At 51.7% G+C, this 26,505-nt stretch overlaps 11 protein-coding genes across 11 annotated transcripts; 7 read left to right on the top strand and 4 right to left on the bottom strand.

The window, feature by feature from the left end:
* The first annotated feature begins 5 nt into the window (after positions 1-5).
* On the top strand, positions 6-1,177 carry BDV17DRAFT_268759 (D-aminoacyl-tRNA deacylase). The gene is made up of 6 exons (XM_073758494.1): positions 6-168; positions 237-278; positions 330-508; positions 558-600; positions 655-881; positions 952-1,177. Exons 2-6 carry the CDS (start codon positions 272-274, stop codon positions 1,069-1,071), a joined length of 576 nt encoding a protein of 191 aa, XP_073613691.1. The 5' UTR covers positions 6-168; positions 237-271; the 3' UTR covers positions 1,072-1,177.
* A 408-nt stretch (positions 1,178-1,585) lies between these two features.
* Positions 1,586-2,954, top strand: BDV17DRAFT_293198 (peptidylprolyl isomerase; the record flags this gene model as incomplete). Its single annotated transcript, XM_073762541.1, has 5 exons — positions 1,586-1,601; positions 1,678-1,745; positions 1,806-1,815; positions 1,869-1,955; positions 2,014-2,954. 5 exons carry the CDS (start codon positions 1,586-1,588, stop codon positions 2,952-2,954), a joined length of 1,122 nt encoding a protein of 373 aa, XP_073613690.1.
* Positions 2,955-3,418: 464 nt separating this feature from the next.
* On the top strand, positions 3,419-5,141 carry BDV17DRAFT_142451 (uncharacterized protein). The gene is made up of 3 exons (XM_073754324.1): positions 3,419-3,536; positions 3,588-4,692; positions 4,745-5,141. The coding sequence occupies exons 1-3, from the start codon at positions 3,522-3,524 to the stop codon at positions 4,810-4,812; spliced, it is 1,188 nt and encodes a 395-aa protein (XP_073613689.1). The 5' UTR covers positions 3,419-3,521; the 3' UTR covers positions 4,813-5,141.
* Positions 5,142-5,811: 670 nt separating this feature from the next.
* Positions 5,812-7,995, top strand: BDV17DRAFT_268735 (dihydrolipoyl dehydrogenase). The gene is made up of 4 exons (XM_073758493.1): positions 5,812-6,225; positions 6,322-6,401; positions 6,474-6,956; positions 7,004-7,995. The coding sequence occupies exons 1-4, from the start codon at positions 6,093-6,095 to the stop codon at positions 7,841-7,843; spliced, it is 1,536 nt and encodes a 511-aa protein (XP_073613688.1). The 5' UTR covers positions 5,812-6,092; the 3' UTR covers positions 7,844-7,995.
* Positions 7,996-8,010: 15 nt separating this feature from the next.
* Positions 8,011-9,273, bottom strand: BDV17DRAFT_142185 (uncharacterized protein). The gene is made up of 2 exons (XM_073754321.1): positions 8,858-9,273; positions 8,011-8,769 (listed from the first exon to the last, which is right to left on the bottom strand). Exons 1-2 carry the CDS (start codon positions 8,920-8,922, stop codon positions 8,094-8,096), a joined length of 741 nt encoding a protein of 246 aa, XP_073613687.1. The 5' UTR covers positions 8,923-9,273; the 3' UTR covers positions 8,011-8,093.
* BDV17DRAFT_142198 (phosphoribomutase PRM15) lies at positions 9,274-12,044 on the bottom strand. The gene is made up of 10 exons (XM_073754322.1): positions 11,910-12,044; positions 11,805-11,849; positions 11,655-11,733; positions 11,283-11,602; positions 11,216-11,234; positions 11,160-11,169; positions 10,926-11,109; positions 10,590-10,879; positions 9,861-10,537; positions 9,274-9,786 (listed from the first exon to the last, which is right to left on the bottom strand). Exons 1-10 carry the CDS (start codon positions 11,922-11,924, stop codon positions 9,626-9,628), a joined length of 1,800 nt encoding a protein of 599 aa, XP_073613686.1. The 5' UTR covers positions 11,925-12,044; the 3' UTR covers positions 9,274-9,625.
* On the top strand, positions 11,907-14,172 carry BDV17DRAFT_142249 (fatty acid desaturase). Its single transcript, XM_073754323.1, has 2 exons — positions 11,907-12,448; positions 12,501-14,172. Exons 1-2 carry the CDS (start codon positions 12,270-12,272, stop codon positions 13,951-13,953), a joined length of 1,632 nt encoding a protein of 543 aa, XP_073613685.1. The 5' UTR covers positions 11,907-12,269; the 3' UTR covers positions 13,954-14,172.
* BDV17DRAFT_268717 (ASCC2 family CUE domain-containing protein) lies at positions 14,088-16,617 on the bottom strand. Its single transcript, XM_073758492.1, has one exon. The coding sequence runs from the start codon at positions 16,353-16,355 to the stop codon at positions 14,277-14,279; it is 2,079 nt and encodes a 692-aa protein (XP_073613684.1). The 5' UTR covers positions 16,356-16,617; the 3' UTR covers positions 14,088-14,276.
* An 84-nt stretch (positions 16,618-16,701) lies between these two features.
* S10a (40S ribosomal protein uS10) lies at positions 16,702-17,754 on the top strand. Its single transcript, XM_073754320.1, has 4 exons — positions 16,702-16,915; positions 16,970-17,050; positions 17,165-17,388; positions 17,486-17,754. The coding sequence occupies exons 2-4, from the start codon at positions 17,012-17,014 to the stop codon at positions 17,568-17,570; spliced, it is 348 nt and encodes a 115-aa protein (XP_073613683.1). The 5' UTR covers positions 16,702-16,915; positions 16,970-17,011; the 3' UTR covers positions 17,571-17,754.
* A 154-nt stretch (positions 17,755-17,908) lies between these two features.
* BDV17DRAFT_283056 (uncharacterized protein) lies at positions 17,909-21,376 on the bottom strand (the record flags this gene model as incomplete). Its single annotated transcript, XM_073760296.1, has 6 exons — positions 17,909-19,259; positions 19,521-19,650; positions 20,225-20,274; positions 20,336-20,874; positions 20,933-21,162; positions 21,223-21,376. The coding sequence occupies 6 exons, from the start codon at positions 21,374-21,376 to the stop codon at positions 17,909-17,911; spliced, it is 2,454 nt and encodes an 817-aa protein (XP_073613682.1).
* A 194-nt stretch (positions 21,377-21,570) lies between these two features.
* Positions 21,571-26,502, top strand: smc4 (condensin subunit SMC4). The gene is made up of 5 exons (XM_073758491.1): positions 21,571-22,079; positions 22,146-25,075; positions 25,124-25,876; positions 25,927-26,004; positions 26,059-26,502. Exons 1-5 carry the CDS (start codon positions 21,650-21,652, stop codon positions 26,161-26,163), a joined length of 4,296 nt encoding a protein of 1,431 aa, XP_073613681.1. The 5' UTR covers positions 21,571-21,649; the 3' UTR covers positions 26,164-26,502.
* The last annotated feature ends 3 nt before the right edge of the window (positions 26,503-26,505 follow it).

The following is a 26,505-nucleotide window of genomic DNA, read 5'->3' as shown; positions in this document are numbered from 1 at the left end:
AGGCGGTCACAGCCCATACTGCCTCTGAGCCTCCTCAATCTTGACGCGGGGAAGCAACTACGCATTGACTGCTGTTTCGCAGTTCGTTTTATTTAGTGCTGGAAGAGGCTTTACACTGTGCTCAATATAACCAATGAGCTGCTAATGCACTGATCTTCTATATTGAGAGTTCGTGGATCCATACTGGGTTTCGTCCCCATTCCCCCACGATTGCGGCTGATATGCATCTCCAACAGCAACACACACAACAAACTATTCAGGAAATAACACCATGAAAGGTAAGATAAAAAAAACCTGTGCTTCTCTTGGATCTTCTAATACTTTGGCAGCCGTCATTCAAAGAGTCAAATCCGCCTCCGTCACCGTCGATGGCCAACTTATATCCAAGATTGGACGAGGGCTTCTTGTGCTCGCGGGAGTTGGATGGGATGACACGGAAAAAGATATAGACACAATGATCAACCGGATATTAAAGGCGAGGTTATTCCCAGCCGAGAACGAAAAACAAGCGAGTCACCCGAATTGCATTTTGGACTAGGCTAACGCGGCGACAACAGTGGAAGAAGAACATTCAGGACGTAGACGGTGAGGTACTCTGTGGTATGTTTACACTCTCCGTCTTTCTGGATTATGCTAATTCTTGCAAACTTACAGTATCACAATTTACGTTGTTCGGGCAGTTGAAGAAAGGCAAACAGCCCGACTTTCACGAAGCCGCCAATGCCGACACTGCCCGCAAACTATACGATTACTTTTTTCGGCGACTCGGCGAGAACTATAAACCTGAGCGCGTGAAGAACGGCGTCTTCCAGGCAATGATGGACGTCGAACTGATTAACGACGGGCCGGTGGGTGTCGACTACCGCAGTGAAGATGCGGCGGTTAGCTCTCGCGTCTCCGGTGGATTTCTCAACTTGTATTGGGGCAAAGCTGACGATATCTGCTTGCTAGGTTACGATTGAGGTCGATACACAATTACCAAAGAGAGAAAAGAGCGCCGATGACAAAGACTCGGATTCGAAGACGCAAGGGAGCGTGGAGTTCAAACTGCCCGCAGAGCTACTCGAGTAGAAGTACGGAGTTGGACTGGTTCAGGTCATTATGATACCCCTATACTGTTAAAATAGACATAGTCATTATAGAATGTATCTTACAGTATACGTACATACTTTGTAAAGTCGTCGGCACAGGAACTATCAACAATAATCGCAGCGCTAACCAGTGATCCACTGCGTCTCAGCGATCATCTAGACTCGATTCAATCAGAAATACCCGCTTGATCTGGCCAGAAAAATAATAGATGAAAATAGCACTAAGCCCATCATCTTCAGGAGCTCAGCCCTCAATAAAATGTGCAATGTGCAGTCACTACTGCAGTCGGGGGTCGTGGCGCGAGTGATGGAAGCTTCTCGTAGCCGGTCATCTCCAGCCCACTTTGGCACCAGCCTCAGACCTGTCTTTTCCCCTCTTATAGCTTCCGACTCCTCTCCCTCTCCCTCCTCGAGTCTACAGAGTCTTATCCGCCCTTTCGATCTCGTTCGTATTCCTTCCTCCGCTCCTCCAGTTTCCGCACCCCTCGCCCACCATGGCCGAATCGCAGCGTAGGTCTTCGACTTTTCCCCGCTTTGCGCTTTGCGCTGCAGCAAACTTCAGTCTGCTCACATAACACCAATACAGGTCGTTCTCGCGTCTACTTCGAAATCCAGATCGGTAACCAAAAGGCCGGTCGCATTGCTCTTGAGCTGGTGGGTTTTGTGCTACATTTGATTAACACTGCAGCGTTTGCTAACTACCCCGCGTCCTAGTTCAATGATGGTACTGCCCATTAACCGCCGCGACTTTCTGCGCCTCCTCTGACCACTTTCTAGTCGTACCCAAGACGGCAGAGAATTTCCGGGCCCTCTGCACTGGCGAGAAGGGAGTGGGAAAGCAGGGCAAGCCATTGAGCTTCAAGGGTATGGCAGGTTTCTATTCAGGAACGCCCTTCAAGTACTGACGGGAGTCTCTGCCTAGGTTCAATCTTCCACCGAGTCATCAAGCAATTCATGATCCAGGGTGGTGATTTCACCGCGTTCAACGGCACTGGCGGCGAGTCCATCTATGGCGAGAAGTTCCCCGATGAGAATTTCGAGCTGAAGCATGACCGTCCTTTCCTCCTTTCCATGGCCAACTCCGGCCCCGGCACGAATGGCAGTCAGTTCTTCATCACTACTGTCCCTACTCCTCACCTCGACGGCAAACACGTGGTTTTCGGTGAAGTGCTTAACGGCAAGAGCGTGGTCAGGAAGATCGAGAACATGTCAACTCAGGCAGACAAGCCCACCTCGGATGTGACTATCGCGGAGTGTGGTGAACTTTCCGGCGAAGACTACGAGAACGCGGACAAACAGGCACCCGACGCTACCGGTGACCCTTACGAGGACTTCCCCGATGACCACCAGGGCGAGGAGCTGAGTGCTCCCGTGTGCTTCAAGATCGCTTCGGAGCTAAAAAGCTTTGGAAACACCGCCTTCAAGAGCGGCGACGCGAGCCTGGGTCTTGAGAAGTATCAAAAGGGTCTACGCTACCTCAATGAGTTCCCGGAGCCGGAGGAGAACGATCCCAAGGACCTGGAGCCTCAGATGAAGTCTCTGCGTTTCACTCTTCACTCGAACTCGTCTTTGCTGGCAAACAAGCTCGGTCAGTTCAAGAACGGCAAGACCTGGGCTACATACGCTCTGGACACCGCCACCGCTGCCAACGCGAAGGATGCCGACAAGGCCAAGGTCTTTTACCGCCGCGCCATCGCTCACAGCGGACTTAAGGAAGAAGACGATGCTCTGAAGGACCTGGAACAAGCTTCCAGCCTGGCTCCCAGCGATGTTGGGATTTCGGCTGAGACAGCTAGGGTCAAGAAGGCGATTAAGGCCCGCGAGGCTCAGGAGAAGGCTACTGCTCGCAAGTTCTTCTCATAGGCAGTAGTGCTCTACTTATGACTCATGAATTCTTTCGTTCTTCACTGCTCCGCCCACGGCCGTTTCTATAGAAAGTGATGGCATTTTCGGCTCCAAAAGGTCTTACACTTCTGTTCTCTCGCGTATTGGGCTTGTGTTTTAGCATTTTCAAGTCCATACAGTTCCTGGTTTGAAAGCATGGAGATCAGGCGCGCTATGTTGTTCCGTAAGCGGATTATTGTACCATTCGTTGCATCGAAAGAATGTATACGAGGGCTTACACAATATAGGAAAACTATTCTAGCAAATGGAACAGAACCAAATTTAACAAAATTACGCAGTATATTCTTTCTCTCTGGCGCCCATTTGTACTCCAGATAGATAGGCTATTCATGCCTGAGGTATCAAACATATACCAGTCCCAGACTAACCCAGATAGGGAATATAGCATCATCGCGGCCCCATATTGAATCTGATGAGCCAGACCATTTCATATCATTCATCTTCTCACTACTAATCAGCCACAGTTTAACCGCACATGCTTATCAATGATGTGATAGCTGCATTATTTCTTGAAACCTAGCTTCCATGCCCCCTTCCAGAGTAAGTTTTTACCAGCCCTAGTCGAACCCGGTAACCAACCACTCTATACAGACGCCTTTACGCGCGCCTCCCCGCCAAAATGCGCGTTCACAATTCGCCTCAACTCCACGCTTTCTGTTCTCGCAGTTGCAATCTCAGCGAACAGTAAGCCAACATAAAGAGGCAGAAAACCGTAGTGATTCTATTCTTGCATCCGATGAAGATGTCGCGGATCCATTCTCGAAACCTGTTCCCTCTCCGGCTCCAACGCCGGCGCGTGGTTCGGCCTCCCATTCGCGTCGGAAGGAGATGATTGAAGACTCCGGTAGCGAATTGGGTTTTGAGCAGGACTTGTCCCCCGACCAGCGATCTGGCCCTGGCAATGAGGATAAGAACAACGAGATCTCAAGTAGTCTGCCGCCCGATATGGCCGAGTACGCGGAACTCGAAGACCTCTTCCGTCCGGTGAGACCTCATCGCGCAAAGCGACGTCGTGTCTCTGTTTCTTTCTCTGTCAATCATCAAGTCATGGCGACAGCGACAGCGACACCTGAGGCCCAAAAGCAGAAGAGAACACCGCATGACTTTATTGAGACATCCTCAACAGAACCCTACCAATCTACAGATCCCAATCCCACTTCACCATCCCTACCCTACCGCACGACGCCTCAGAAGCAGAAGTTAGCAACACCCCGGCCGTCTATCCCAGGTCAAAGCCCTGCAACACCTGCAACCGGCCCCAGCAAATCATCTATCCGCGGCTACCCCCGATTCCTACCCCCGTCGTCATCTGCTCACAACCCTCCAAAACCTACGTTCGTCCTCCCTCGATCTCCCTCTCCCGACCAGGCAGATGATCCAACCATTCATACGCCATTCTCCCCGTCCTCCCACGCGCTTCGCCACCGCGGACGGCAGCGCTCGTCTACGCCGAGTTACCTCCCCGGCGGGATGGCGTCAGAAGTGCGCAGTTGGATCTTAGATATGGGGACGAAACGTGGGCAGCAGATGCAAGCTGCGGCTACACTTGGTTCTGGGCGCCAGATCGAGCAAAATGGGATGTCACGATACTCATTCGTACTCCGCATACGTGACGTTCGGCAATCTGCGCTTGGTAGCTGTGGTCCGCTTGCTTTCTTGCAGGGCCAGGTTCTCGAGATAGGAAGTGGCGCGCTACCTTCAGGTGACGGCTCTGATTCCGCGGATAATGGCTATATGACAAGAAATGTCCTCCTCATGGGCGCTCCCCGTCTGCGCGCGGGTGAATTGCGGCCCTCATCTCGTGTTCCTGGTTTAGCGGAAGGAGATGTAGTGGGGATATTGAAGGGACTTGTTTGGGAAGTAGGGCTTGGGCGTTCGGGTGATATGAGCCTTGACAACCCTGTGTCTGAGCATGAACGGATCTTACAGGGTGAAGAAGGAAATTGGCTTGTTGGGATGGAGTGGGAGGTTATGTCAAACGCAAGATAGAAGCCTCTTTGTCCTTGTTTATATTCCATTGTTGCTGGATCTAGCGTGCAGACTTGGCCCCGGAGTTGAATGATACCCTGTGTTTGAACTACCATAATGTCAAAGAAATATAGTAGTACACCTAGGCAGTTCTTGTGCTTCAAACTGATAGGCCTTTTGCTGGAAAATGATGTCGCTGCATAGTCGACTGTGTAGCTGCAGTTTGTCAGATTGGCGTCTATCTATATGAGCCAACTCAGCCCGGTTTGCCGTCGTAGAGACCACAGCTAACGAGGCGAGTTGCTTTTATATATAGCAAGAGCCGAGATCGTTTGGAAAAAGGAGGGATAACTATCCCGTTGCGCTTTAGCTCAATCGTGAGAAGGCTCCGGAAATGAACTGGGCAAGTATGTTGACGAGATCCAAGACTTCGATCCCGATGATAGACGCCGATGCTAGCCATGTACTATTCGTAGGTAATGTTGTTTTGCGTTACCCGCGGATACTCACGGCTGCGGAGATCCCGCATAGTTTGCTGGGGGAGAAGCCGCTATTGGCGCAGGATGAAGTATTTCAGTCTGAATCCCAGGACTCGGAATGATCTCACTCATCTGGCAAACATATAGACGGCGAGGCTGGAGAGATTTCCTGATTGGGTTTATTCTTATCCACTCAACGGGGAGTTCCGCTTGGCCGGGTATCGCTGTACATACGAAGAGCACAAGGATACGGGCGACAGCCTTCCGGGTCGAGAGGGGCAGCAAGCAACGGCCAGTAGATATACGATGCGATTCCCTTGGCTCGATGCGAGAGTGGTCTCTGTCGGCTCGAGCTGTATAGAAGGCTGGAGGATGCCCGGTGAGCCGAATTGACCCGACGCTGAGTGGCTGTGGAATATTACATACGCGGGATTTACGGTATCGATACCGGGCCGCCAGCTTTTGCTGGCAGTTTTGAAACTCAGCGCTTTTCAAAGCTTCAACATCCTTTTTCCGCGATCTACGATCACCTCCCTCCCCTGCCATTCGCTTCCTCATTCCTCCTGATTTGTTTGCCTGGAGGATTGTCTGTTTGGAATCTGTATAATCACCTCTAATCTCATCCTCTTTACCCCTCACCCTTGTCGCCATGTTCCGAAGTCTTTTGCCGCGGACGACACCGCGGGCTGCTGTCCGCTCTGCTCGCCCCGTTCCCTCGCACATTGTTCCCGCTCCTTACTTCCCTATCCTACGCTCTAGTCGCGGTTACGCCTCAGAATCCGGTACGTTTGCGCCTCCCCGGTCCCGGTGAGCTTTGTTGGGGCGGTAACCGGGCTTCCGAAAGAGCACCAGCTAACGGCGGGATGCGCGCGGTATAGGTGAACACGATGTCGTTATCATCGGTGGTGGTGTCGCTGGATACGTTGCTGCCATCAAGGCCGGTCAGGAAGGCCTGAAGGTGCGATTTGATCCTCCATTCTTCGCAGGGAGTCCCTCTTGAAATAATGCTGATTAATTCTTTCCGACATAGACCGCGTGTATCGAGAAGCGTGGCCGTCTCGGAGGTACCTGTCTCAACGTCGGCTGTATTCCCTCAAAATCCCTCCTCAACAACTCCCACCTCTACCACCAGATTCTCCATGACACGAAAAAGCGCGGTATCGAGGTCGGTGACGTCAAGTTGAACCTCGAGCAGATGATGGCCGCCAAGGACACCTCCGTCGATGGATTGACCAAGGGTATTGAGTTCTTGTTCAAGAAGAACGGCGTCGACTACGTCAAGGGTACCGGTGCGCTTGTTGACGAGAACACCGTCAAGGTCAATCTGCTCGAGGGTGGTGAGCAGACTCTCCGCGGAAAGAACATTATTATCGCTACTGGTAGTGAGGCTACTCCTTTCCCCGGCCTGAACATCGACGAGAAGAGAATCATCACCAGCACTGGTGCTCTTTCGCTCAAGGAGGTCCCTAAGAAGATGGTTGTTATAGGTGGTGGTATCATTGGTCTGGAGATGGTATATTTTCGACTTTCTCCGTATCTTTCTATTGCTAACTGGTGTAGGCTTCCGTCTGGTCCCGTCTCGGATCCGAGGTCACCGTCGTCGAGTTCCTGAACCAGATTGGTGGTCCCGGTATGGACGCCGATATCGCTAAGCAGGCCCAGAAGATCCTCCAGAAGCAGGGTATCAAATTCAAGACCGGCTTCAAGGTTACCAATGGTGATGACAGCGGTGCTACCATCGCCCTCAACGTCGAGTCCGCCAAGGGTGGTAAGGAGGAGACCCTGGATGCTGATGTCGTTCTTGTCGCCATTGGTCGCCGCCCCTACACCGAGGGTCTCGGCCTGGAGAACGCCGGAATTGAGAAAGACGACAGAGGCCGCCTGGTGATCGACCAGGAGTACCGCACCAAGGTCAACCACATCCGTGTCATTGGTGACTGCACATTCGGACCCATGCTTGCCCACAAGGCCGAGGAGGAGGCCGTTGCCGCCATCGAGTACATCAAGAAGGGATACGGTCACGTCAACTACGGCGCCATCCCCAGTGTCATGTACACCCACCCCGAAGTCGCCTGGGTTGGCCAGAACGAGCAGGAGGTCAAGGCCGCCGGCGTCAAGTACCGCGTCGGTACCTTCCCCTTCAGCGCCAACTCTCGCGCCAAGACCAACCTCGAGACTGAGGGTCAGGTCAAGTTCATCGCTGACGCTGAGACCGATCGCATCCTCGGTGTGCACATCATCGGCCCCAACGCCGGTGAGATGGTCGCCGAGGCCACCCTTGCCGTTGAGTACGGCGCTTCTTGCGAGGACATCGCCCGGACGTGCCACGCCCACCCTACCCTCGCCGAAGCCTTCAAGGAGGCTGCTATGGCCACCTACTCCAAGGCCATCCACTTCTAAGTAGTTTCCCCCTCCCATAATTCCGACAATTTTGTACCTCTCTAGTCTAGCCATGCTAGCAATATCCATGTAGCATTGACATCATTATGTTTCCTATGTTGGTTATCCTGTATTAAGTCATGAAATAAAAAGGTTTCAACTGATCATAGACTCTTCTTTCCCCCATTCCATTCCAAAATCAATCGACCGTCACTACCCTATCTAATTGGCCCTAACAGTCCAGCACACAACCAGATCCAACTCCAACTTGTCAACAACAACCTCCCCTCCCAACAACACCAACACCCATCATAACAGCAGGCAACGTCGGCCCACACGCATACCGTCCCTGATGTCCATGTCCATAGCAGCAATCATTCCTACAACCACCTCCACATCCACCACCACCGCTACTCCTAACAGTAACACAAGCATGAATCTCCTGCGCAGGGCCCCAACACTGCCCCATATACTCCGCGCGACACCCACCACAACAATACCCATGCCGATGTCCATGTCCATACCCGCGTCGCCCGGACCCAAAACAACCATGAGCATAGTCATGACATCCGTGGTTCGAATTCACATGCGCCACAGCCCGCGCAACACCACCGGGCCCAGTACTCGCAATGGCAGTCGCCCCTGGACCCCTCCCGCCAGACATACTAGGACTATGACAATGTGGATTCAGACCTAGTCCTAGGCCTAGGCCGTCCATGCAGGGGCACGCGCATTCGCAATCAAGTTCGCCTGGGCACGCGCAGGAGCGAGACCATGGCCAGACGCAGCTGCAGTCGAAGGCGTAGCCGGTGCCAGTGCAGGGCGGGGAGCAGCTGCTTGCATTTGCACCTGCACCGGCGGTTGCGATGGCTGTTGCCTGGGCGTGTCTGTGGGAGTGCACGTGGTGAGGACGGTGCAGGATTGGTCGGCAGTCGTTGGCTGAGTAGCTATTCTGATCGTTAGTTTCAATCTGTTTTAAATATTGCCAGTGCAGAAGAGGAAGATTGAAGGTTGAATATTGGAGGATGTACGTACGTTCCCTCCCTCTTCCTCTCCGTGATTTCTACCCGTCCTCTGCGATGGCAGTGACTTCGATACATTTGGAAGGCAGGGTCTGAGACTGTTGACGGCTCAAGTTAGGGTATTGCCGGTGAACTTGGTATGAATCTTGTCGGATAGGTATCGCTATCGGTATCCGTGCCAGAATCGTTGTATCAATCTGAGCCTGTCTATGGCTCTAGTGCCTGGTACGGAAACGGGGAGTTGGCAATAGGCGCCGCGTTAGCAGCAACTGGCGTGTAAGCTGGGCCTGGAGTTTCTGTAACGGTTCATGAACTTCCCAGTTGAGACTGAAAAGAAAAAAAGAGAGTGGAGAGGGAAGGTCCTCAGACCTGAGGGCTTGGGGAAGAGGAAGAGGGTTGGGACGAATGCGGTATTAAGTATTACGCCATCAGGTTATACTTATGCTTAGGTACCTTCATGAAAGGGTCAATGGAAATCTACTATGGAGGCTGTTTTCATGTAACTGTAGGTGCTTTTAGAATAAATGCGAGGCGCTGGTGCTGTGTGACATTGCAATGTGGTTTGTTTGGTTGGCTTGGTTAAGGTAGATCCTTGAATGAAGCTGCCGGGCAAAGGGACCTATGTAGGATGCCGTGGATGGCTTTCGCTAGAACAAAAAAAGGGTCAAACGTATGTGGTATCCAGCAGTTGTTGATAGTGATAGAAGGAGCAATAGGTGTAAATGGCCAAGAAATCCGAGATATATTTGATTATAATATTTTTTTCTGCTAGATGGACAGCCTAATCGAGGTGGAGGACATGGCCTGACGATGTGTTTAGTTGTTTGCTGTATGTCAACAACGGGGCGTACGGCTGGATCCATTCTTTGATGACTGCGCGAAGAGTGTCACAGACAGCATCGATGGCCTGCTTGTTGGAGGAGCCACAGCTTTCGATGTAGTCTGCGAGTGTTAGTCTTGGTTGGCAAATTTGAAACGGGCTTTACGGCTCCACGATAGACAGGGAAAGTACATACATTTTACCTTTGCTTCTGTGCCCGATGCACGAATTGTGAAGCGTACGTCGCGGTCCAGCCAGAGGGTTAGCATCTGGCTACTCTTATCAGCCGGGAGCTGCGGCTTCTTGTCTTCCGTGCCCGAGTCGTAGCCCTCTGTCATGTCCCGCCATCGGAGAATTCTGAAGGAGCCAAGTCTCATATCTGATCTAAATTGACCGGCCCTAATTGCGTCGAAGAGCGCTAGACTTGTTTCTGGATTGGGAGAGCGGAAGTAGTTGTTGAGGGTCTCATGGTGCCCAAACTCGGCGAATAATTGTTGCAGCTTGGTGTACGGCGTGAGGCCTTGCGTGGCCCACCTTGCTTGGGCTGACAGGAAGATCATAGCCGCCGTGATTCCATCTTTGTCGTAGCAGACCTCCGGGAACATGTAGCCTAGGGCCTCTTCGAATGCAAATGTGACGTAGTATCCTGACTCCTCTAGCTTGCGAGACGTGTTGCCCATCCATTTGAAGCCTGTAAGGGATTCTTCAAATAAGATACCCCGAGCCTTGGCCATTTTCTCTAGCATTGTTGACGAGACTGCTGAGTTCAAAACGGCGACTCGGGTGTCGGTGTCGATGTTCTCAAGCGAATCGAAAAGATGGGATGCCAGAAGGGCGCCCATGTGGTTTCCCGTGAAGAAGAACCAAGTGCCACTGTCGAGGTTAGCTTGGAAAACCCGATCAAGAAGCGATGGGATTTACATACTCAACTTTCTCAGCCGCAGCAAATCGATCGGCATCTGGGTCATTAGCGATTATAAGGGTTTTACCTTCACGGTCTGCCGTTTCCACCGCAAGGTCTAGCGCTCCATTTTCTTCGGGATTTGGAAACGGTAATGTTGGGAATTTTGGATCTGGCTCTGCTTGTTCCTTCACTGTCGTGAAATCGGTAATACCTAATGAGCGGCAAAGAGCCGGAAGCACTAGCCCCCCAACACCGTGTAACGGAGTGTAGACGAATGGCTTTGGGAATCTCCAGTCTTGAACGGTGGATTTCTGAAGCGGTTAGTTTACTTCCAATGGAGGGATCGAGGGTCTGTACCGAGTAATGCCACACTCGGGTAGTATAGCGCGGCAGCAGTTGTTCGTAGAATTTGGGGTGGAAGTATTCGCTGGCTGGTGGTGACTCGGTCCAGGCATTGGGCCACGGCTCAAGATTCCGCTCGATCGAATCTGATATCTCTCTGTCCATGGGGGAGTTGATCTGACAGCCATTTTTAAAGTAACTGAACGATGTTAGGATTGATAAAGAAGACGCTGAAAGGTGGAACCAGACACTTTGTAACCTGCGAAAGTTAGCAACGAAAGAATATTATCTTGTAACAAGCTCACCATTATCTTGCGCTGGGTTCTGTTATACAGTTAGCCGAGCCCGGAAACCCATCACCAAGTGACTTACATGACTTGCTGTGACCATGACACCTGCAAGGGCCCGCATGTCAATCACTCCGAAAGGCACAGCCGGAGTAACAGCCGGCCCTGAATAGAAATAGACGGGAATCTTCTGTGCGATGAATGCATTGGCGGCCAAAACCGCAAATCTGGCAGAATTGTGGCGGGCATCATGACCGATGATCACCCCGCGGGAAACGTCTTCCCCATAGTTATCCCGCAAGTACTTGGCCAAGCCTTGCGATGCCTGAATGACTGTCAGAGAATTCATGCATGAGAAGCCAGCAGCCATGCGTCCGCGCAGGCCAGCGGTGCCAAACTGGATGCCTATTCTATATTAGCGAAGGCTCGGCTAGTGATCTGTGTGAGCGATGCGCACGCTTCCGAAGGCGTTTTTCCAGCTCAGCAGCCTGCCTCGAGTCCCGGAGCTGCTCGATTTCCGAGCGGGTCGAGGGATCCTGCACGACATTAATTAGCTAGCTGGCACTCGAGAGCTAAGCTATAGGAAAATCAATAAATATGTGCTGACCTGGTCCCACTCGAGCCATTTCTGAATCAGCGGGGAGAGAGAATCCTATAAAGTCAGACCGAGGCTCAGGATGAAGAGGAAAGCGTGCTGGGTCGATGAGATTACCTCGAGGGAGGCCATGATGGATCGTACGATGGGGGAGGAATCAGAGTGAGGGGGAGGAGGAGAGAAAGCTAAGAATAACAGACGCTAGAGGAGGTGGATGGAGCTTCCGTCAGTATGGAAATGGTAAAGTGGGAGAGTGGAATGATGGAGGAACGATCGTCGTCTGATCCTCGACCGCACGTTTCAGCAAAGTCCCCGCTAGCCGACACTTTCCAACTCCCAACTTTACCTCTCCACTACATCTCTCTCTTCGCTGCGTACTCGTCTTTCTATACCCCTAAATCAGCGTGCTCAATACCATGAGGTAACACGGTCAAGCCGACTACCTTTCTAACCTCCACACTCTACACCTCCACAACCATGCCGAAAGACACCCTGCTGTCTCGCCGCTACATCGAAGGCCAGATAGCTGCAGGTAAACATGTCATCATCTTCGACGATCGCGTTCTCAAGGTCGACGCGTGGATTAAGTCCCATCCCGGAGGGGACAAGTCCATCAAGCACATGGTAGGCAAGGATGCCACCGATGAGATTAATGCGTACGTTCACAACCACTCGTCGGCACCATAACCACCTAACGCGCCTCTGAAGTCTACATTCTAGAGAAGCTCGCCAGCGCATGCTGGCTTTTCAGGTCGGCCGCATCCAGGGACCGTGGGTAAACTTTCGACCCCCAATCCAGGGCGGGAAGTTCCGTCCCTTTGACGACCAAGCCGGTGACACCAAGGATGCCGAAGATGACACCTCCGGCCAGTCTCAGCCTCCGTCGCCGATCTTCGACGCGGTAGATGCTGCCCCCGAAGCTCGTCGACGGTCAACATCCTCCGAAACCTCCGTATCCTCCCCAGATGAACCGTCCGAACCCAAGCCCTTTTTCCTCGATGCCCGGACCCGACAGGAAATCGTCTTTGACACCGCCAAGTATCCGTCTACCGACACGAAGACGCAGGAGGACATCAAACACAGGTATCGCGAGTTGGATAAACAGATTGAAGCGGAAGGGCTTTACAACTGCAATTACTTCTCATACTTTATCGAGGGTTGCCGGTATACTCTATTCGCTGGCTCAGCGTACTTCTTCCTGCGCGTGGGATGGTACATGCTCTCGGCTTTCTTTCTGGGATGTTTCTGGCATCAACTTGTCTTTACTGCGCACGACGCAGGTCACATCGGTATTACGCACCATTACCATGTGGATAGCATAATCGGGATGATTATTGCCGACTACCTTGGAGGACTCAGTCTAGGCTGGTGGAAGAGGAGCCACAACGTCCACCACATCGTGACCAACGAGCCCGAGCATGATCCAGACATCGAACATATGCCCTTCTTTGCCATCTCCCACCGCTTCTTCACTAATCTCCGAAGCACCTACTACGACCGGATCATGTACTTCGATGCCTTCTCCAACTTCATGCTCAAATATCAGAACTATCTCTACTACCCGATTCTCCTCTTCGGCCGCTTCAACCTCTACCGACTAAGCTGGGAATACCTTCTTCTAGGCCAAGGCCCAAGAAAAGGACCCGCCTGGTGGCATCGCTGGTTCGAAATCGCCGGTCAAATCTTCTTCTGGACTTGGTTCGGCTACGGCGTCCTCGGCTCCCTCCCAACCTGGGGAACCGTCTTCAACTACCTCCTCATCTCCCATATGGTCACAGCGCCAGTTCACGTGCAGATCACGCTATCCCATTTCGCCATGTCTACTGCAGATCTAGGCGTGCACGAATCGTTCCCCCAGAAAATGCTCCGTACAACCATGGACGTCGACTGCCCGACTTGGCTCGACTTCTTCCATGGTGGCCTTCAATTCCAGGCTATCCACCACCTCTACCCGCGTATCCCGCGCCACAACTTGCGTCGCACGCAGAAACTTGTTCTAGAGTTTTGCCGCGATATGGGCATTCCGTATGCGCTATTCACCTTCACGGACGGGAACAAGGAGGTCATTGGTAAGCTGGGCGATGTTGCGAAGCAGGTGCGCATCTTGGAGGAGTGTAGGAAGCACACTGCGGAGCAGGGTGTTTTTTCTAATCACCATTAGACTATATACTCTACCTACACATGCTTTGCTGCTTGATGCCTTACGGTCTTAATGTCTCTCTGTGATCTTTTGAATGTTCTTAGATCAGGCCTGGACAGAGCCGTCTCCATTACAACTCTGATGATCTGTGTAGAGGTCATCTCGCGTTGATGTACATACAACTCTTATGATAATGACCCCATAATATAGCTAGATTGTTCTCATTTCTCAGAAACTCTCAATGACTGCCTAGTAGGCCCATGGTCAGATTCATAATGTGGACTATGTGCATTTGTTTTCCACATCGACATAAGGCTACAACCATAGCGGCACTTGACTGAAATTCAACCAACTAACCCCCCAGCCCTGGCAACTTTCTTGGCTCTCTGCTGTCGCCGGTGATGGTTCGCTCGACTCGCTTTATTCTGCTCTTTCCGCTGGTGCGAGATAGCTGGATTCGTTTGGTCTCTGGACGCTCCTCCTGCACCTCCACCTCCACGACCACCACCTCGTCCTCTTCCACGACCGCCATCATGACCACGACCGGGACCAACACCGCGCCCTCTAGACGCCGAAGCCTCGCCCTCAGTCCCACTCTCTGACTCACCATCCCTCTTGGGCCTCCGATACGACGTCGCCTTAATCTCAGGCTGGGAGAGGCCCGCGCCAGGCGTGAAACTCCCACCCGCTGAAAGCGCAAGTTTACTTTCGAGCTTCGCAAGTCGAGCGGGATCACGGTTGAGCATAACCGCCCACCCCTCGAGCGCTTCATCTGTTAGACCGGACTCGCGCTTGAGGACATCACGAGGCTGAGAGCGGCGCGAGTCGCGCGCGAAGAGGGCGGGTGTGGCTTTATATGCGCGCAGGAGGGTGAGGTCTAGCTCTTCGGCCTTGGACTTGGCGTCTGTATCCGCTGTGTCGTCCGTGGCGTCGATTGTGCCGCCTACGTCTGCGACATCGTAGGTGTCGTCGCGTTCGTCGTCGTCTGAGTCGAATGTTGCGAGGGCGGAGAGAATGGCTGCTTTGTTGGCCGTGTGGTTAGTGCGGTCTGCGAGGATGTCGTCGGCTGTTTGGGTGGGGTTCGCGCGGCCGAAGCGGAGGGCGTTCTTGTTGGAGGGTTCATTGGAGCGGGCTAGTTCGGCGAGGTCGATGTCGTTGTCGAAGATGTTTCTGCGGGGTCCGGAGATGGCGGTTGAGATTTCAGTGGGGGGTGTTGGTTTCGGAGGGAGCGGGTCTTGCTGTGTAGTTGAGATAGGTGGGAGTTGTTCTGATTGATCTAGGCTCTGAAGTTCTGGCGGTATTGAGGCGTCGAGGAGATGTGCAATGATGGTTTCTGGGTTGTCGCCGTAGAAGTCTAGCAGTCTCACTATGTAGCCTGATCCAAAATCTGAAAAGAGATCTTGGATTTGGCTGATGATAGACATTCTATGAGCGTGTACCTCTTCCGTGGCCGGAAGGTCTGATGCCCGGCCTTTGCCTTTGTCGACCTGTTTCTTCGGTTTCTGATATCTATGGTGAAAAGACCTCAACTCATTCTGATATGCACGTAGACTTGCGACGAGATCTTGTCCTCGTTTCTGAGGCTGCACGGCCAGATACCTTTCTAACCGGGTCAGAAGGTCTGAACTGCAGATGACATCTGAGAGGAGCGTAGGCCCTTTGTTCATCTTCGGCGTGCCGATACCAGCACCGGCCTTTAAACTGAACAGCTGATCAAAGAGAAGCGTAAGGTTCGGTTTCGTGTTTTTCAATAATGATGTTAGGCCAACGTAGATATTAGCCACTAAGGACTTCCGAATGTCCTCCAATTTGTGCGTTTGATAAGCTTCTGCGAGTGTGTCGAGGAAATCAGAACCAGCCATCAGCACATGACCGCAGGCTGGGAGCGAGGACGTCAAGATGGTCAACAGCCGGATATCAGCGACGGCTTTTGAGATGCTGCTAGAGACCTTCGAAGACAACTGTACAATAATCGAAGCCTTTCCTTTCTCAAGGCTCGAAGTGATCACACCCTCCTGCTTATTCCAAGCATCGGATAGGAGCTTCTTCAATGCTGAGCTCGAAGGATAGCAACAGCTCACTTCGGCGAGGTACGTCCATTCCAGCAGTTCTTGCGGTGGTGTCGTAATTTCCAACAGGGTTCTTCTCGTTAAAAGAAAGGACAGTTTCCGTAGTGTTCTAGCTTTGGCCCCGGACTGGAGAGCGTGGCCCCGCGATGAGGCAAGTTGCTGGTAAAATGAAGCCAAGAAAAGCACCGCAGACTCATCTTTCGGCGCAGATTCCTTGAAGATAGACTCCGAAGTCTCTAATCGAGCGGTAAGCAGCAGAATCCATGCATCCAGATAGAGCTCCCATTCTCCAGATGCGATGGACCGCTGCACCTCTGGCGGAGGTAGTGGAGCTAGAGGCGGCAAAGTTGCCATGGCCTGGACAGCGGGGTTCAGAGGGCGAGTTGTATATTCGGAAATCAGGGACTGTAGAAATGAAGGAAAGGGTTGTCGCTTTGATATAGATCTCCCTCCCTTGTCATTATGATTCACCTTGTTGTAGAGGCGTCAAAAGAGACGATCCCACTTCGAGTCCACCTTTCCGTATTCGGCCGCCGCTTTTGCTGACTGAGTCACCAACTCAGCCTCAAATGGGCACCTCACAGCCTGAATTAAAGGTTAGGTTGTCAAGATGAACAACTGACGTCGTAAATGTTTGTTAGTTATCTCAAGCATTCATTCTAGGCGATCATGCCTGAATAAAAGTCACGTGCCGCTGTACGGGCATTACAGTAATCAATACAGCTGATTGGTCTGTGCTTGATCCGGTTAGCTCCAGATAGGCGAGCGCCAAGACTAGCACCCGCACAAGAAACTGACCGAAAGAGAAAAAGTCGCTTTTTGATCGCATCCACTCCAACAACCTCGATAAAGGCCATCATCACCTTACCGAGCCCCGAAGTTCAGGTCTTGATTGGCATCCAGCCTCATCTGCAGTATGTCCTCGCGATCCCGTTAACGATCCTACCAGAAGCTAATCAATTAACTAGTAATCTCAAACCCGGTCTCCCCACCGCAAACTCACCGTCAACATGTCTTACAAGCAGGAGAAGGACTTCGGCGAGGGCCCTGTACGTTGGATACCCTTCCCCCGTTTACGCTATGCCATCAGGGCTTGCGACACATCCCAATTGTGAAATGTGAGAAGGGAGACATTGGCTAACGAGTATTCTTCGTCCATGTAGAAGGTCCACAAGATCCGTATCACCCTCACCTCCCGCAAAGTCGCCTCCCTCGAGTCGGTTTGCGCTGCTCTGATCGAGCGTGCCCGCTCCAAGTCCCTCCAGGTCAAGGGCCCTGTCCGTCTGCCCACCAAGACCCTGCACATCTCCACCCGTAAGACCCCCAACGGTGAGGGTTCCAAGACCTGGGACAAGTACGAGATGCGCATCCACAAGCGTCTCATCGAGTATGTACCCTTCCTCCCTTTTCTCCCAAGCTGCAAGCTGCGCTACGCGCTTCTGGAGTTGTTGAGTGGAAAGCAAGGATGCTAACAACATGTACAGCCTCCTCGCCCCCACTGAGACCGTCAAGCAGATCATCATCAACATCGAGGCTGGTGTTGAGGTTGAGGTCACCATTGCCGCTTAAATCAGTTCTTATTCTACTCTGGAACGAGAGAATTGGGCTAGCGCCGCTGCTAACTCTTCATTGGGTTGGTGGCGGTGTTGTTGATGGGCTTGCGGAAGACCTGATAGTAGCAGGTTGGCTTCGATACCCGTTAAAAATAGGCATAAAAATGGAAAAGCTTGGAAACCTATATTTCTGGTTTTTTGATATTCTGTAGTAGTAATTGACTGTTGCCGTAAAGCATGGTATAATAATAAGAGTTCTAGATCCACTACATAACGCCGTCGATCTTGGTAAGATTGAATTGATATTGAGGCCTTTGTATCCTTGACCCATATAACATGCCCTGATCCCCAGATCTAAAAGTCAAAACTAACCCACTCCGTCTTCGGAGGCACACTCGGAATAAGCCCATCCTTGAAAGCCCCGTTCTTAATGAAGAATTCGTACTGCTCCGTGACCTCTGGAGTATACTGCTCCGGCGAGGCACGAGCATCCTTCAGAGCCGCTTCAGTCGGCGGTCCATCAGGGAAGAAGATTCGAACATAGGTCTTGCGGTCCTGCGGATGTAGATAGCAGGGCGTGCCGTTTTCATACTTCACAGGCTGGCCCTTCCACTGAACTATTTTGTTCGTGCCATCTCGTACTGTCTGGCCCATCAGCGGAGGGATGGGACGAAGGTCATTGGTGTTTTCGACTTTCAGCAGCGGTGGCGGTCCGACGTTTGCTTGGGGAATCTGCGGCGCACCTCCAGTTGGTTGTCCGAAAGGTGCAGGTGTCGATTGTTGCGCTGCGGCGCCAAATGGGTTAGAGGCTGGTTGAGCGGCCTGGCCAAAGGGTGCTTGGGGGATAACAAAGGGGTTTGGTGTTGGTTCCGAAGATGTGCCGAAGCCGCTTGTAGCTGGGTTACTTGATGGCTGGCCGAATGCAGGCGTTCCTTGGGACAATCCGGATGGTTTGCTGAAGCCGCTAGATGGAGCAGAGATCTGAGAAAATGGTGACGCCGTGCCGGAAGCTTGGCCGAATGGCGACGCTCCTAGTGACGATGGCTGGCCGAAAGCAGGTTGACCAAGACTGGGTTGGCCAAAGCTGGGTTGGCTGGTCTGGCCAAATGCAGGTTTACCGAATCCAGATGACGAGCCTAGAGCGCTTGTTTGGCCAAAACCAGAAGACTGACCTGCAGATGGCTGGCCAAAGCCGGAAGGCTGTCCAAAAGCAGATGGTTGACCGAAGCCAGACGGTTGTGATGGCTGACCAAAGGACGGTTGACCAAAACCTGGTTGGCTAGACCTCTGCTGTTGACCAAAGCCGGGGGCTGAGAATGCTGGTGTCGAAGGCTGGCCGAATACTGAGGCATGACCAGCCCCAGGCGCCGTCTCGCCCTTGCAAATATCGATTCTGTTTGGATGCTCCTTCCCTCCATCAACCACATATCTCACAGCTTCGTTTAAATTCTTCAATATGACTTCCATCTGATTCACGGCCTCCTTATACATGTTTTCGGCCTCTTGAACCGCCGGGCCTGGGTTTCCACTAGCAGCAGCTTCGTAGTGCCGTAACCGGAGCTCTTCAAAGCTCTGCTCTCGTTGCGGGCCTCCAAAAAGCTGCCTTGGGGCATTTCGCCCAGGTCCATAGCAGGAGAAGACCCAGTCGGGCCGGCCTTTCCCAGCGATCAAGTCGGCCTTGATATCATCGGCAGATACACCGTAGCTGCAGCATTGTTAGTGAGCAATTCTAGACAGACGTGGATGTAGGACGTACTTGGCTGGCTCTTGCTTAGACTGTTCACTTTGCCCCGAAGAGGCACGACCTTTTGAAGCATTAGTTTTGGGCACCATAATGCAAACGCTCGTTGTCCCAGCGTGGAGGTGAAAAGCAGGTGTCGGGGAAAGTCTTAAGAGCTAGAATTGACAAGCCTCCACCGAAGAACACAACGCCTCGAGACAAACAGAACTCAAGCAGGCAATTCACAAAGTAAGAGGAACATGAGACATACTGTTGAATCCGCTGCCGCCACCCGATGATAGGGCACCGAACCGGTTGCCGCCAGTGAATTGTTGCTGCTGTTGTTGTTGGCCTGGGTGCTCAAACTTGCATCGATCTAAAACAGTCAGTTAATTCATATCCAATGACCTGGAACACTACGCTTTCTTACTTCCGTATCTGCACCGATTTTGCAGGAAGAAATTGCAGACTACCATGGTATCTTGATCCGAGCGCGCGAGCTATCGTTGTTCTGCGCGTAGGACAAACCACGAGAATTCACTGGGGCCTTCAATCATCCAAGTCTTGGGTCATATACGTTCACGGGTTCAAAGGTCATTGAAGGTTTTGAGGTCTTTGTACTCTGTGACGTATCTCAATGTTCGTTGAAAGAGTGATTATGCTCTACCTCCTTTGCCATTCGAGTCGAGGTTCATTTACGTAATGATACCGGATATCGCAGATCAGTTACAAGACCACCCTAGGATCAATAGCAGAGCAGTTGTAAGGTCGTGTATCGTTATTTTACACCACCATAACAAGCTTTCGAGTTCAACAAGTCTTGCTTGCTCCTGGAAGAATATAGAACTGGAAAAAAAGAGCTTCAAGGAACTAGAATTTGTGATTGGACAGTCGCAACGACGCAACCCAGCAAGCGCCTTCTATTATTACGTGGACACGTTCATCATGACCTGAAGATAATGCAATAAACCAGCCAACGCCCGCTCCAAACCACAGGTATCTCATGAACCATTCATGTTTGAGTTTGCCTTCATCAGCACTAGCCTCTGGTAATTGATGACCTCGTAGGCTCCATGCTCTGTTTAAGTGTGTCCCAATTCAACCCATCGATTTTCTTTCCAGCCAAAGATTCCAGCTCCGTGGACAAACCTGTCGTCCTTCCCGTTGCGAGGCGGCGCATCATCACCGTGTCTTTCGCGCCGTGCAGCATCTTCGCTTTCCCACGAAGGAGAGCATCCTCGAACCATGCCTCCTCTTGGTCATCAAACGGGAGGTCTATCAACTCCATGGCCCGTCTGCTTCTCATCTGGCCGGCGTCGGTCATGTGAACGAACTCGATGAGCTGCGTAAGATATGACTGGCGGAGAGCATCGTGGTGTTTGCGTGTGAAATAAAATGCCTCTGTGATACTCGCCCGGCACAGGGTCTCCATGAAAGCTCTTTGGGCCTTTTCGGAGGTCAGCGGCGGGTTGACTGTGAGGTAGTAGGCCATCACGAGGCTGTCGTCGTGCCTTGCAATGTGCGAAAGAGTGAGTGCATATAGGATTTCGTCGGGAAATGTCGGGATAATGGACGGCTCGGTGAGGTATTCGATTGCTCGCTAGGTCATCGTTAGCATTTTGTTTAGCAGCTATGAAAGTACAAAGGTGAGAATTTACTTTGAATTCAAGCCGGTCAAGGTTCCAGAGCCCCTCTATGAACAACCTGTACTTCTCAGGTAGGTGGCACTTTCGGGCAAACTGTGTAGCCGCATCGCTCGGAGCTCGACAGTCCTTGAGAATATAATAAATCAAGCTCTGTTTGTGGTGGATATCAAGCTCTGACGATACAATGTGACGGATGAGGGTTCGGAGGTCTGAATTCGAGATAGGAGGATATAGATTGGTAACTGAATAAAACTGGTCGTTAACAATTGATCAGGCTGCACAATGGGAGAAATCGAGCATACCTGCTTGAACGCCGAGAAGCTCTAGCAGTCTGTCGGCGAAGAGTTGGTTGTCCAGCGCACGGCGATTGGAAAGGATCTGTTCGATGACCTTGCCATCGTATGTGAAATTCTTGTTGAAATGGAATATGAGCTCGAATTCCTCCCAGGGAGCCATTGCGAAATAGTCTCTCCAATTGTGTCGCTGTTGATTTTCGCAAGTTCAATTCGCAATGGTCAACCGTATCGATACGCTGGGCGGTGGATCACATGACAACAAATTCACTGTGTTGTTGTGGCAGAAAACAACACCTTCCCTATTATGGACGCTATGTAAACAACCCACTTTCCCAATCGCTTTCTCATCTTCGTCCGACATCACCGCATCGGCTTTCAACGCCTCGTACGCCTTGATGCGATACCTAATTTCATATTCTACACTACCACAATAATGGCGTCTATTACAAGAGGTAGACCGTCTCGACGCTCTGCAGCCGCGCGGAGGAGTTATGTGGTCGAAGAAACCTCCGAATCAGAGGACCCCGGAAATGTTACCCCCACTCCATCCCATCCCGATGAAGACGACGAAGAGGAGGAAGAGTTTACGCCAGTTCGTCAGGAGAAGGCCCCTGCCAGAGCGTCGCGCAGGCGACTGACCTCGGAGACGCCCACCGCACAACCCCCCCGGAGATCACGAAAGTCCAGGACGGTCGAGCCATCCGAGACATCTTCAGTCGCCGACCGCAGCGAAGAAGGCGAGTCGGTAGCCAGCGCGCAAGATGAAAGCGAGACGCCTTCCCCGAACACGGCGATCAAGCGAAAGAGTATGGGGCATGAAGAGCCCGAATCGCCTTCACGCACTGCGGCAATGAAAAGAAAAAGTATGGCCCGCAAGAGTCGTGTCTCCTCCACACCCAACCCGGAAAAGTCCTCACTGCCAACTCCAGAGCCCTCGCTTTCGCCCCAACCTCAACCGCGCTCCGAGCGAGACAGCGTCCCTCCGCTCGCCGATATCACAGACTCCGCGGTGAATCAGTCGCCGGCGAAGCCCGCTGAGGAACCAAAGTCGCGAATCTCGATCATAAACCCGAATTCGACTATTCTCGAGAAGCCAATGGATATTATGCTGAAGTCACGAACCCTCGGTCCTGCTGTGCCCGAGGAACCTCAAGGTCCCAAAAGCCGTCTCATGATTACCACATTGATATTGAATAACTTCAAGAGTTACGCAGGGAAACAGGTAGTAGGGCCATTCCACGCATCGTTCTCCTCCGTCGTCGGACCGAACGGATCCGGAAAATCGAATGTGATTGATGCATTACTATTTGTGTTTGGATTCCGAGCCAGCAAAATGCGGCAAGGCAAGATCTCTGCTTTGATTCATAACTCGGCCAGCCATCCTAACCTACCTTTCTGTGAGGTTGAGGTTTATTTCCAAGAAATCTTTGATCTCCCCGGCGGGGAGCATGAAGTAGTACCAGATTCCCAACTGATCATTTCCCGCAAGGCGTTTAAGAACAACACCAGCAAATATTACATGAACGGCAAGGAGACGAACTTCACAGCAGTTACGGCTCTCCTACGCGAACGCGGCATCGACCTCGACCACAAGCGTTTCTTGATCCTTCAGGGCGAAGTCGAGTCAATTGCCCAAATGAAGCCCAAAGCCGCCAGTGAGCACGAAGACGGACTTTTGGAGTATCTCGAGGATATTATCGGCACGTCTAAATACAAGCAACCTATTGAGGAGGCCGCCGCCGAACTTGAAACTCTAAACGACGTTTGTGTTGAAAAGAACAACCGTGTTCAGCATGTCGAAAAGGAGAAAACTGCCCTAGTGGGTAAGAAAGAGACAGCACTTGCCTACCTACGTGAGGAAAACGAATTGGCCCAGAAGCAATCGGCTCTGTACCAGATATATATCGATGAATGCGCAGACAATCTTCGCGTCACGGAAGAGGCAATACTCCAAATGCAGGAGCTCTTGAACCTTGAGCTTGAAAAACACGAGGACAACCAGTCCGGCATCAAAGAAATTGAGAAAGTGTACAAGCGTGCTACCAAGGAGTATGAGCGCATGGAAAAGGAGACGCAAGAGTTAGCAAAGGGCATGGCCAAGTACGATAAGGAATCCGTTAAATTCGAAGAGAAGAAGAAGTTCTTGGTTGGGAAGCAGAAGAAGCTGGACAAGGCTATGACCACCGCTCGCCACGCCGTGTCGGAATGCCAGAGCTTGGTGGAGAAACATAGCGACGACATTGAGAAAAAGAGCAAGGAGGTTGCAGAGTACGAGAAAGAGGTCGAAGTTGAGGAGAAGGAACTGACAACCATTCGTGAAGGTCTAAAAGGTAAAACCCAAGGCCTTTCCGATCAGATCAGTGCCAAGCAAAAATCCTTGGAGCCATGGGACGAGAAGATCAACAAACAGCAGTCCGCCCTGGCTGTGGCTCAAAGTGAGCTCGACATCCTTCGAGAGAAGAGCAACGCTGGCGCTGTCTTGCTTGAGGAGGCCCAGTCGAAGATTTCGTCAATCGAGGAGAACATTGCTCGGAAAGAGGAGGACTTAGAAGAATCCAAAGCCCAGCGGGCCAATCTCGAGGAGGAAGTCGCGCAGCTGAAGAACGATCTCAAAAAATACAGCACCAAGGAACCAGACGTCCGGACGCATGTTTCTAGCGCCCGTCAGAAAGCCGAGGAGGCTCGAGCTACCGTTGCGAGTACACAAAACCGTGGAAGTGTACTGACTGGGTTGATGCGTCTCAAGGAATCTGGCCGTATTGAAGGATTCCACGGCCGACTAGGCAACCTCGGCACAATTGACGAGAAATATGATGTAGCCATTTCAACGGCTTGCCCTGCACTCGAAAATATGGTTGTTGATACCGTCGAAGTCGGACAGCAATGTATCGACTACTTGCGGAAGAACAACCTTGGTCGTGCCAACTTCATCCTCCTTGACCGTCTCCCCAAACGCGACTTGAATTCTATCCTGACACCCGACAACGTGCCCCGGCTGTTCGATCTGGTTAAGCCCAAGGATCCAAAATTTGCTCCGGCTTTCTACAGCGTTATGCAAAACACGCTCGTTGCTAAGGACCTGGAGCAAGCCAATCGCATTGCTTACGGTGCTAGACGGTGGAGAGTTGTAACCCTTGACGGTCAGCTCATCGATACTTCTGGTACAATGAGTGGTGGTGGCACCCGAGTTGCACGTGGTGCAATGTCCTCTAAGCAAGTCGGCGACATCACCAAAGACCAGTTGGTCCAGATGGAAAGCGATCTTGAAGAGATGGAGCGGAAATTCCAGCGCTTCCAAGAAAAGCAGAGACAGGTAGAGGCAGCCCTGCGGGAGAAGACCGAGGAGATTCCTCGAGCGGAGACGAAGATCCAGAAGATTATGATCGAGATCGATAGTGCCAAGCGCAGTCTTGCCGATGCTGAACGGCGTGTTCAGGAGCTAAGTGCAGCACATAAGCCGTCAAAGACGGATGCAAGTCGGGTCAAGGCCCTGGAAGAGCAAATCGCTGGTATCGAGGAGCAAATCGAAGATCTCCGTTCCCAGAAAGGTGGAATTGAGGAAGAGATCCAGGCGCTCCAAAACAGAATCATGGAAGTTGGTGGTGTCAGACTGCGTAGTCAGAAAGCCAAGGTGGACGGGCTCAAGGAGCAGATCAGCCTCCTCACTGACGAGATTTCCAACGCTGAAGTTGCGAAGTCTAAGAACGAGAAGCTTATCAAGAAGCATGAGAAGTCTCGAACAGACGCCGAGAGCGAACTTGCCCAGGTTGCCGACGATCTTGAGAAATTAAACGAGGATGTCGAGAACCAAGCCAGTGACGCGTCTGGGTGGAAGCAGAAGGTGGACGAGGCACAAGATGTAAGTTCAAGCGAACGTGTTGTTGAGATAGCAGCTCACAAGTATCAGGCCCTGGACACTAAGAAAGCCGAACTCAAAACCATCAAGGCCGAACTGGATGAAAAGGTAACGGAATTGAACGAAACTCGAGCGACTGAAATCGAGATGCGCAACAAGCTCGAAGAGAACCAGAAGGCTTTGTCTGAGAATGAAAAACGCAGCCGCTACTGGCAGGAGAAGCTGTCTAAACTGACTTTACAGAATGTCAGCGACTTGGGCGAAGAGCAACAGCCTACTGAATTGCAAACCTTCACCAAAGACGAGTTGTCCGAGATGAACAAGGACTCTTTGAAGGCAGCAATTGCAGCTTTGGAAGAGAAGACACAGAACTCGTCAGTAGATCTCTCTGTGATCGAAGAGTACCGTCGCAGAGCGGCCGAACACGAGTCGCGTTCAGCTGATCTGGCGACTGCTCTCGCTGGTCGGGATAGCGCCAAATCTCGCCTTGATGGATTGCGATCCGCTCGTCTGAATGGCTTCATGGAAGGCTTCGGTATAATCTCTCTCCGTTTGAAGGAGATGTACCAGATGATTACGATGGGAGGAAATGCTGAGCTCGAGCTGGTAGACTCTCTCGATCCGTTCTCGGAGGGTATTCTGTTTTCAGTCATGCCACCCAAGAAGAGCTGGAAGAACATTGGAAATTTATCTGGTGGTGAGAAGACACTTTCCAGTCTGGCATTGGTATTTGCTCTGCACCACTACAAGCCTACGCCACTTTATGTCATGGACGAGATTGATGCCGCCTTGGATTTCCGAAACGTGAGTCATGCGTCTATATGTTTTTGACCGCGTCCTAACCAGAATGTCAGGTCTCGATTGTGGCGTCTTACATCAAGGAGAGAACCAAGAATGCGCAGTTTGTTGTCATTTCTCTAAGAAACAACATGGTGAGTTGCAATTTAGCCCATCACTCTGAACACTACTAATTCGTCTCCATTTAGTTCGAACTCGCTTCCCGACTTGTTGGAGTCTACAAGGTCAGCCACATGACCAAGAGTGTGACGATCGAGAATAAGGACTACATCACTGGCCCAGGCCGGCCATAATCTGAATTGATTTGCAAATGTTTCTTTTCTTTCTTTTCACGGCGGGTTGGGCGGTGCTTACTCGGTTCGGTCATATTGCTTTTGATATGTTAGATTTCTCCATCTATTGGTAGCAGGTATCTATTGGGCAGTAAAGCCGGAATGATGATTTACATGATAATCCAGTCTGTAATTATTCAGCTCCTGCTTTCTATCCAGCTCCTTCTTTCGCCGGATGTAAGTGGCTTATCCACATGAGTCCTGCTTCAACCACCAACCCTGCCTAGCCATTAAACGCACAACCAACGCTTATCAAGTGGTAGTCGCAACGAACGCAAGTTCATTCTCCTGATAACAACGTTC

The sequence above is a fragment of the Aspergillus undulatus genome (genome assembly GCF_047715775.1).
Source record: "Aspergillus undulatus strain CBS 261.88 unplaced genomic scaffold BDV17scaffold_39, whole genome shotgun sequence".
NCBI lineage: Eukaryota > Fungi > Ascomycota > Eurotiomycetes > Eurotiales > Aspergillaceae > Aspergillus > Aspergillus undulatus.
This window is presented reverse-complemented; position numbering and strand designations above follow the sequence as displayed.

Excerpts from the sequence above, each read along its gene's own strand:
- BDV17DRAFT_268759 (XM_073758494.1), top strand. Across the intron at positions 601-654 it reads AGACGGTGAGGTACTCTGTG|TATCACAATTTACGTTGTTC; the intron begins GTATGTTTACAC and ends GCAAACTTACAG. Across the intron at positions 882-951 it reads ACCGCAGTGAAGATGCGGCG|GTTACGATTGAGGTCGATAC; the intron begins GTTAGCTCTCGC and ends TCTGCTTGCTAG.
- BDV17DRAFT_142451 (XM_073754324.1), top strand. Across the intron at positions 4,693-4,744 it reads GATAGGAAGTGGCGCGCTAC|CCTCCTCATGGGCGCTCCCC; the intron begins CTTCAGGTGACG and ends GACAAGAAATGT.
- BDV17DRAFT_268735 (XM_073758493.1), top strand. The coding sequence starts at position 6,093 with ATGTTCCGAAGTCTTTTGCCGCGGACGACACCGCGGGCTGCTGTCCGC. Across the intron at positions 6,226-6,321 it reads CGGTTACGCCTCAGAATCCG|GTGAACACGATGTCGTTATC; the intron begins GTACGTTTGCGC and ends CGCGCGGTATAG. Across the intron at positions 6,402-6,473 it reads CCGGTCAGGAAGGCCTGAAG|ACCGCGTGTATCGAGAAGCG; the intron begins GTGCGATTTGAT and ends TTTCCGACATAG.
- BDV17DRAFT_142185 (XM_073754321.1), bottom strand. The coding sequence starts at position 8,922 with ATGTATCGAAGTCACTGCCATCGCAGAGGACGGGTAGAAATCACGGAG. Across the intron at positions 8,770-8,857 it reads GAGAGGAAGAGGGAGGGAAC|CTACTCAGCCAACGACTGCC; the intron begins GTACGTACATCC and ends CGATCAGAATAG.
- BDV17DRAFT_142198 (XM_073754322.1), bottom strand. Across the intron at positions 10,880-10,925 it reads CCCGAGTGTGGCATTACTCG|AAATCCACCGTTCAAGACTG; the intron begins GTACAGACCCTC and ends TAACCGCTTCAG. Across the intron at positions 10,538-10,589 it reads GCTGCGGCTGAGAAAGTTGA|TGGCACTTGGTTCTTCTTCA; the intron begins GTATGTAAATCC and ends TAACCTCGACAG.
- BDV17DRAFT_142249 (XM_073754323.1), top strand. The coding sequence starts at position 12,270 with ATGCCGAAAGACACCCTGCTGTCTCGCCGCTACATCGAAGGCCAGATA. Across the intron at positions 12,449-12,500 it reads GCCACCGATGAGATTAATGC|TCTACATTCTAGAGAAGCTC; the intron begins GTACGTTCACAA and ends GCGCCTCTGAAG.
- BDV17DRAFT_268717 (XM_073758492.1), bottom strand. The coding sequence starts at position 16,355 with ATGGCAACTTTGCCGCCTCTAGCTCCACTACCTCCGCCAGAGGTGCAG.
- S10a (XM_073754320.1), top strand. The coding sequence starts at position 17,012 with ATGTCTTACAAGCAGGAGAAGGACTTCGGCGAGGGCCCT. Across the intron at positions 17,051-17,164 it reads AGGACTTCGGCGAGGGCCCT|AAGGTCCACAAGATCCGTAT; the intron begins GTACGTTGGATA and ends TCGTCCATGTAG. Across the intron at positions 17,389-17,485 it reads ATCCACAAGCGTCTCATCGA|CCTCCTCGCCCCCACTGAGA; the intron begins GTATGTACCCTT and ends CAACATGTACAG.
- smc4 (XM_073758491.1), top strand. The coding sequence starts at position 21,650 with ATGGCGTCTATTACAAGAGGTAGACCGTCTCGACGCTCTGCAGCCGCG. Across the intron at positions 25,877-25,926 it reads CCGCCTTGGATTTCCGAAAC|GTCTCGATTGTGGCGTCTTA; the intron begins GTGAGTCATGCG and ends CCAGAATGTCAG. Across the intron at positions 26,005-26,058 it reads TTTCTCTAAGAAACAACATG|TTCGAACTCGCTTCCCGACT; the intron begins GTGAGTTGCAAT and ends GTCTCCATTTAG.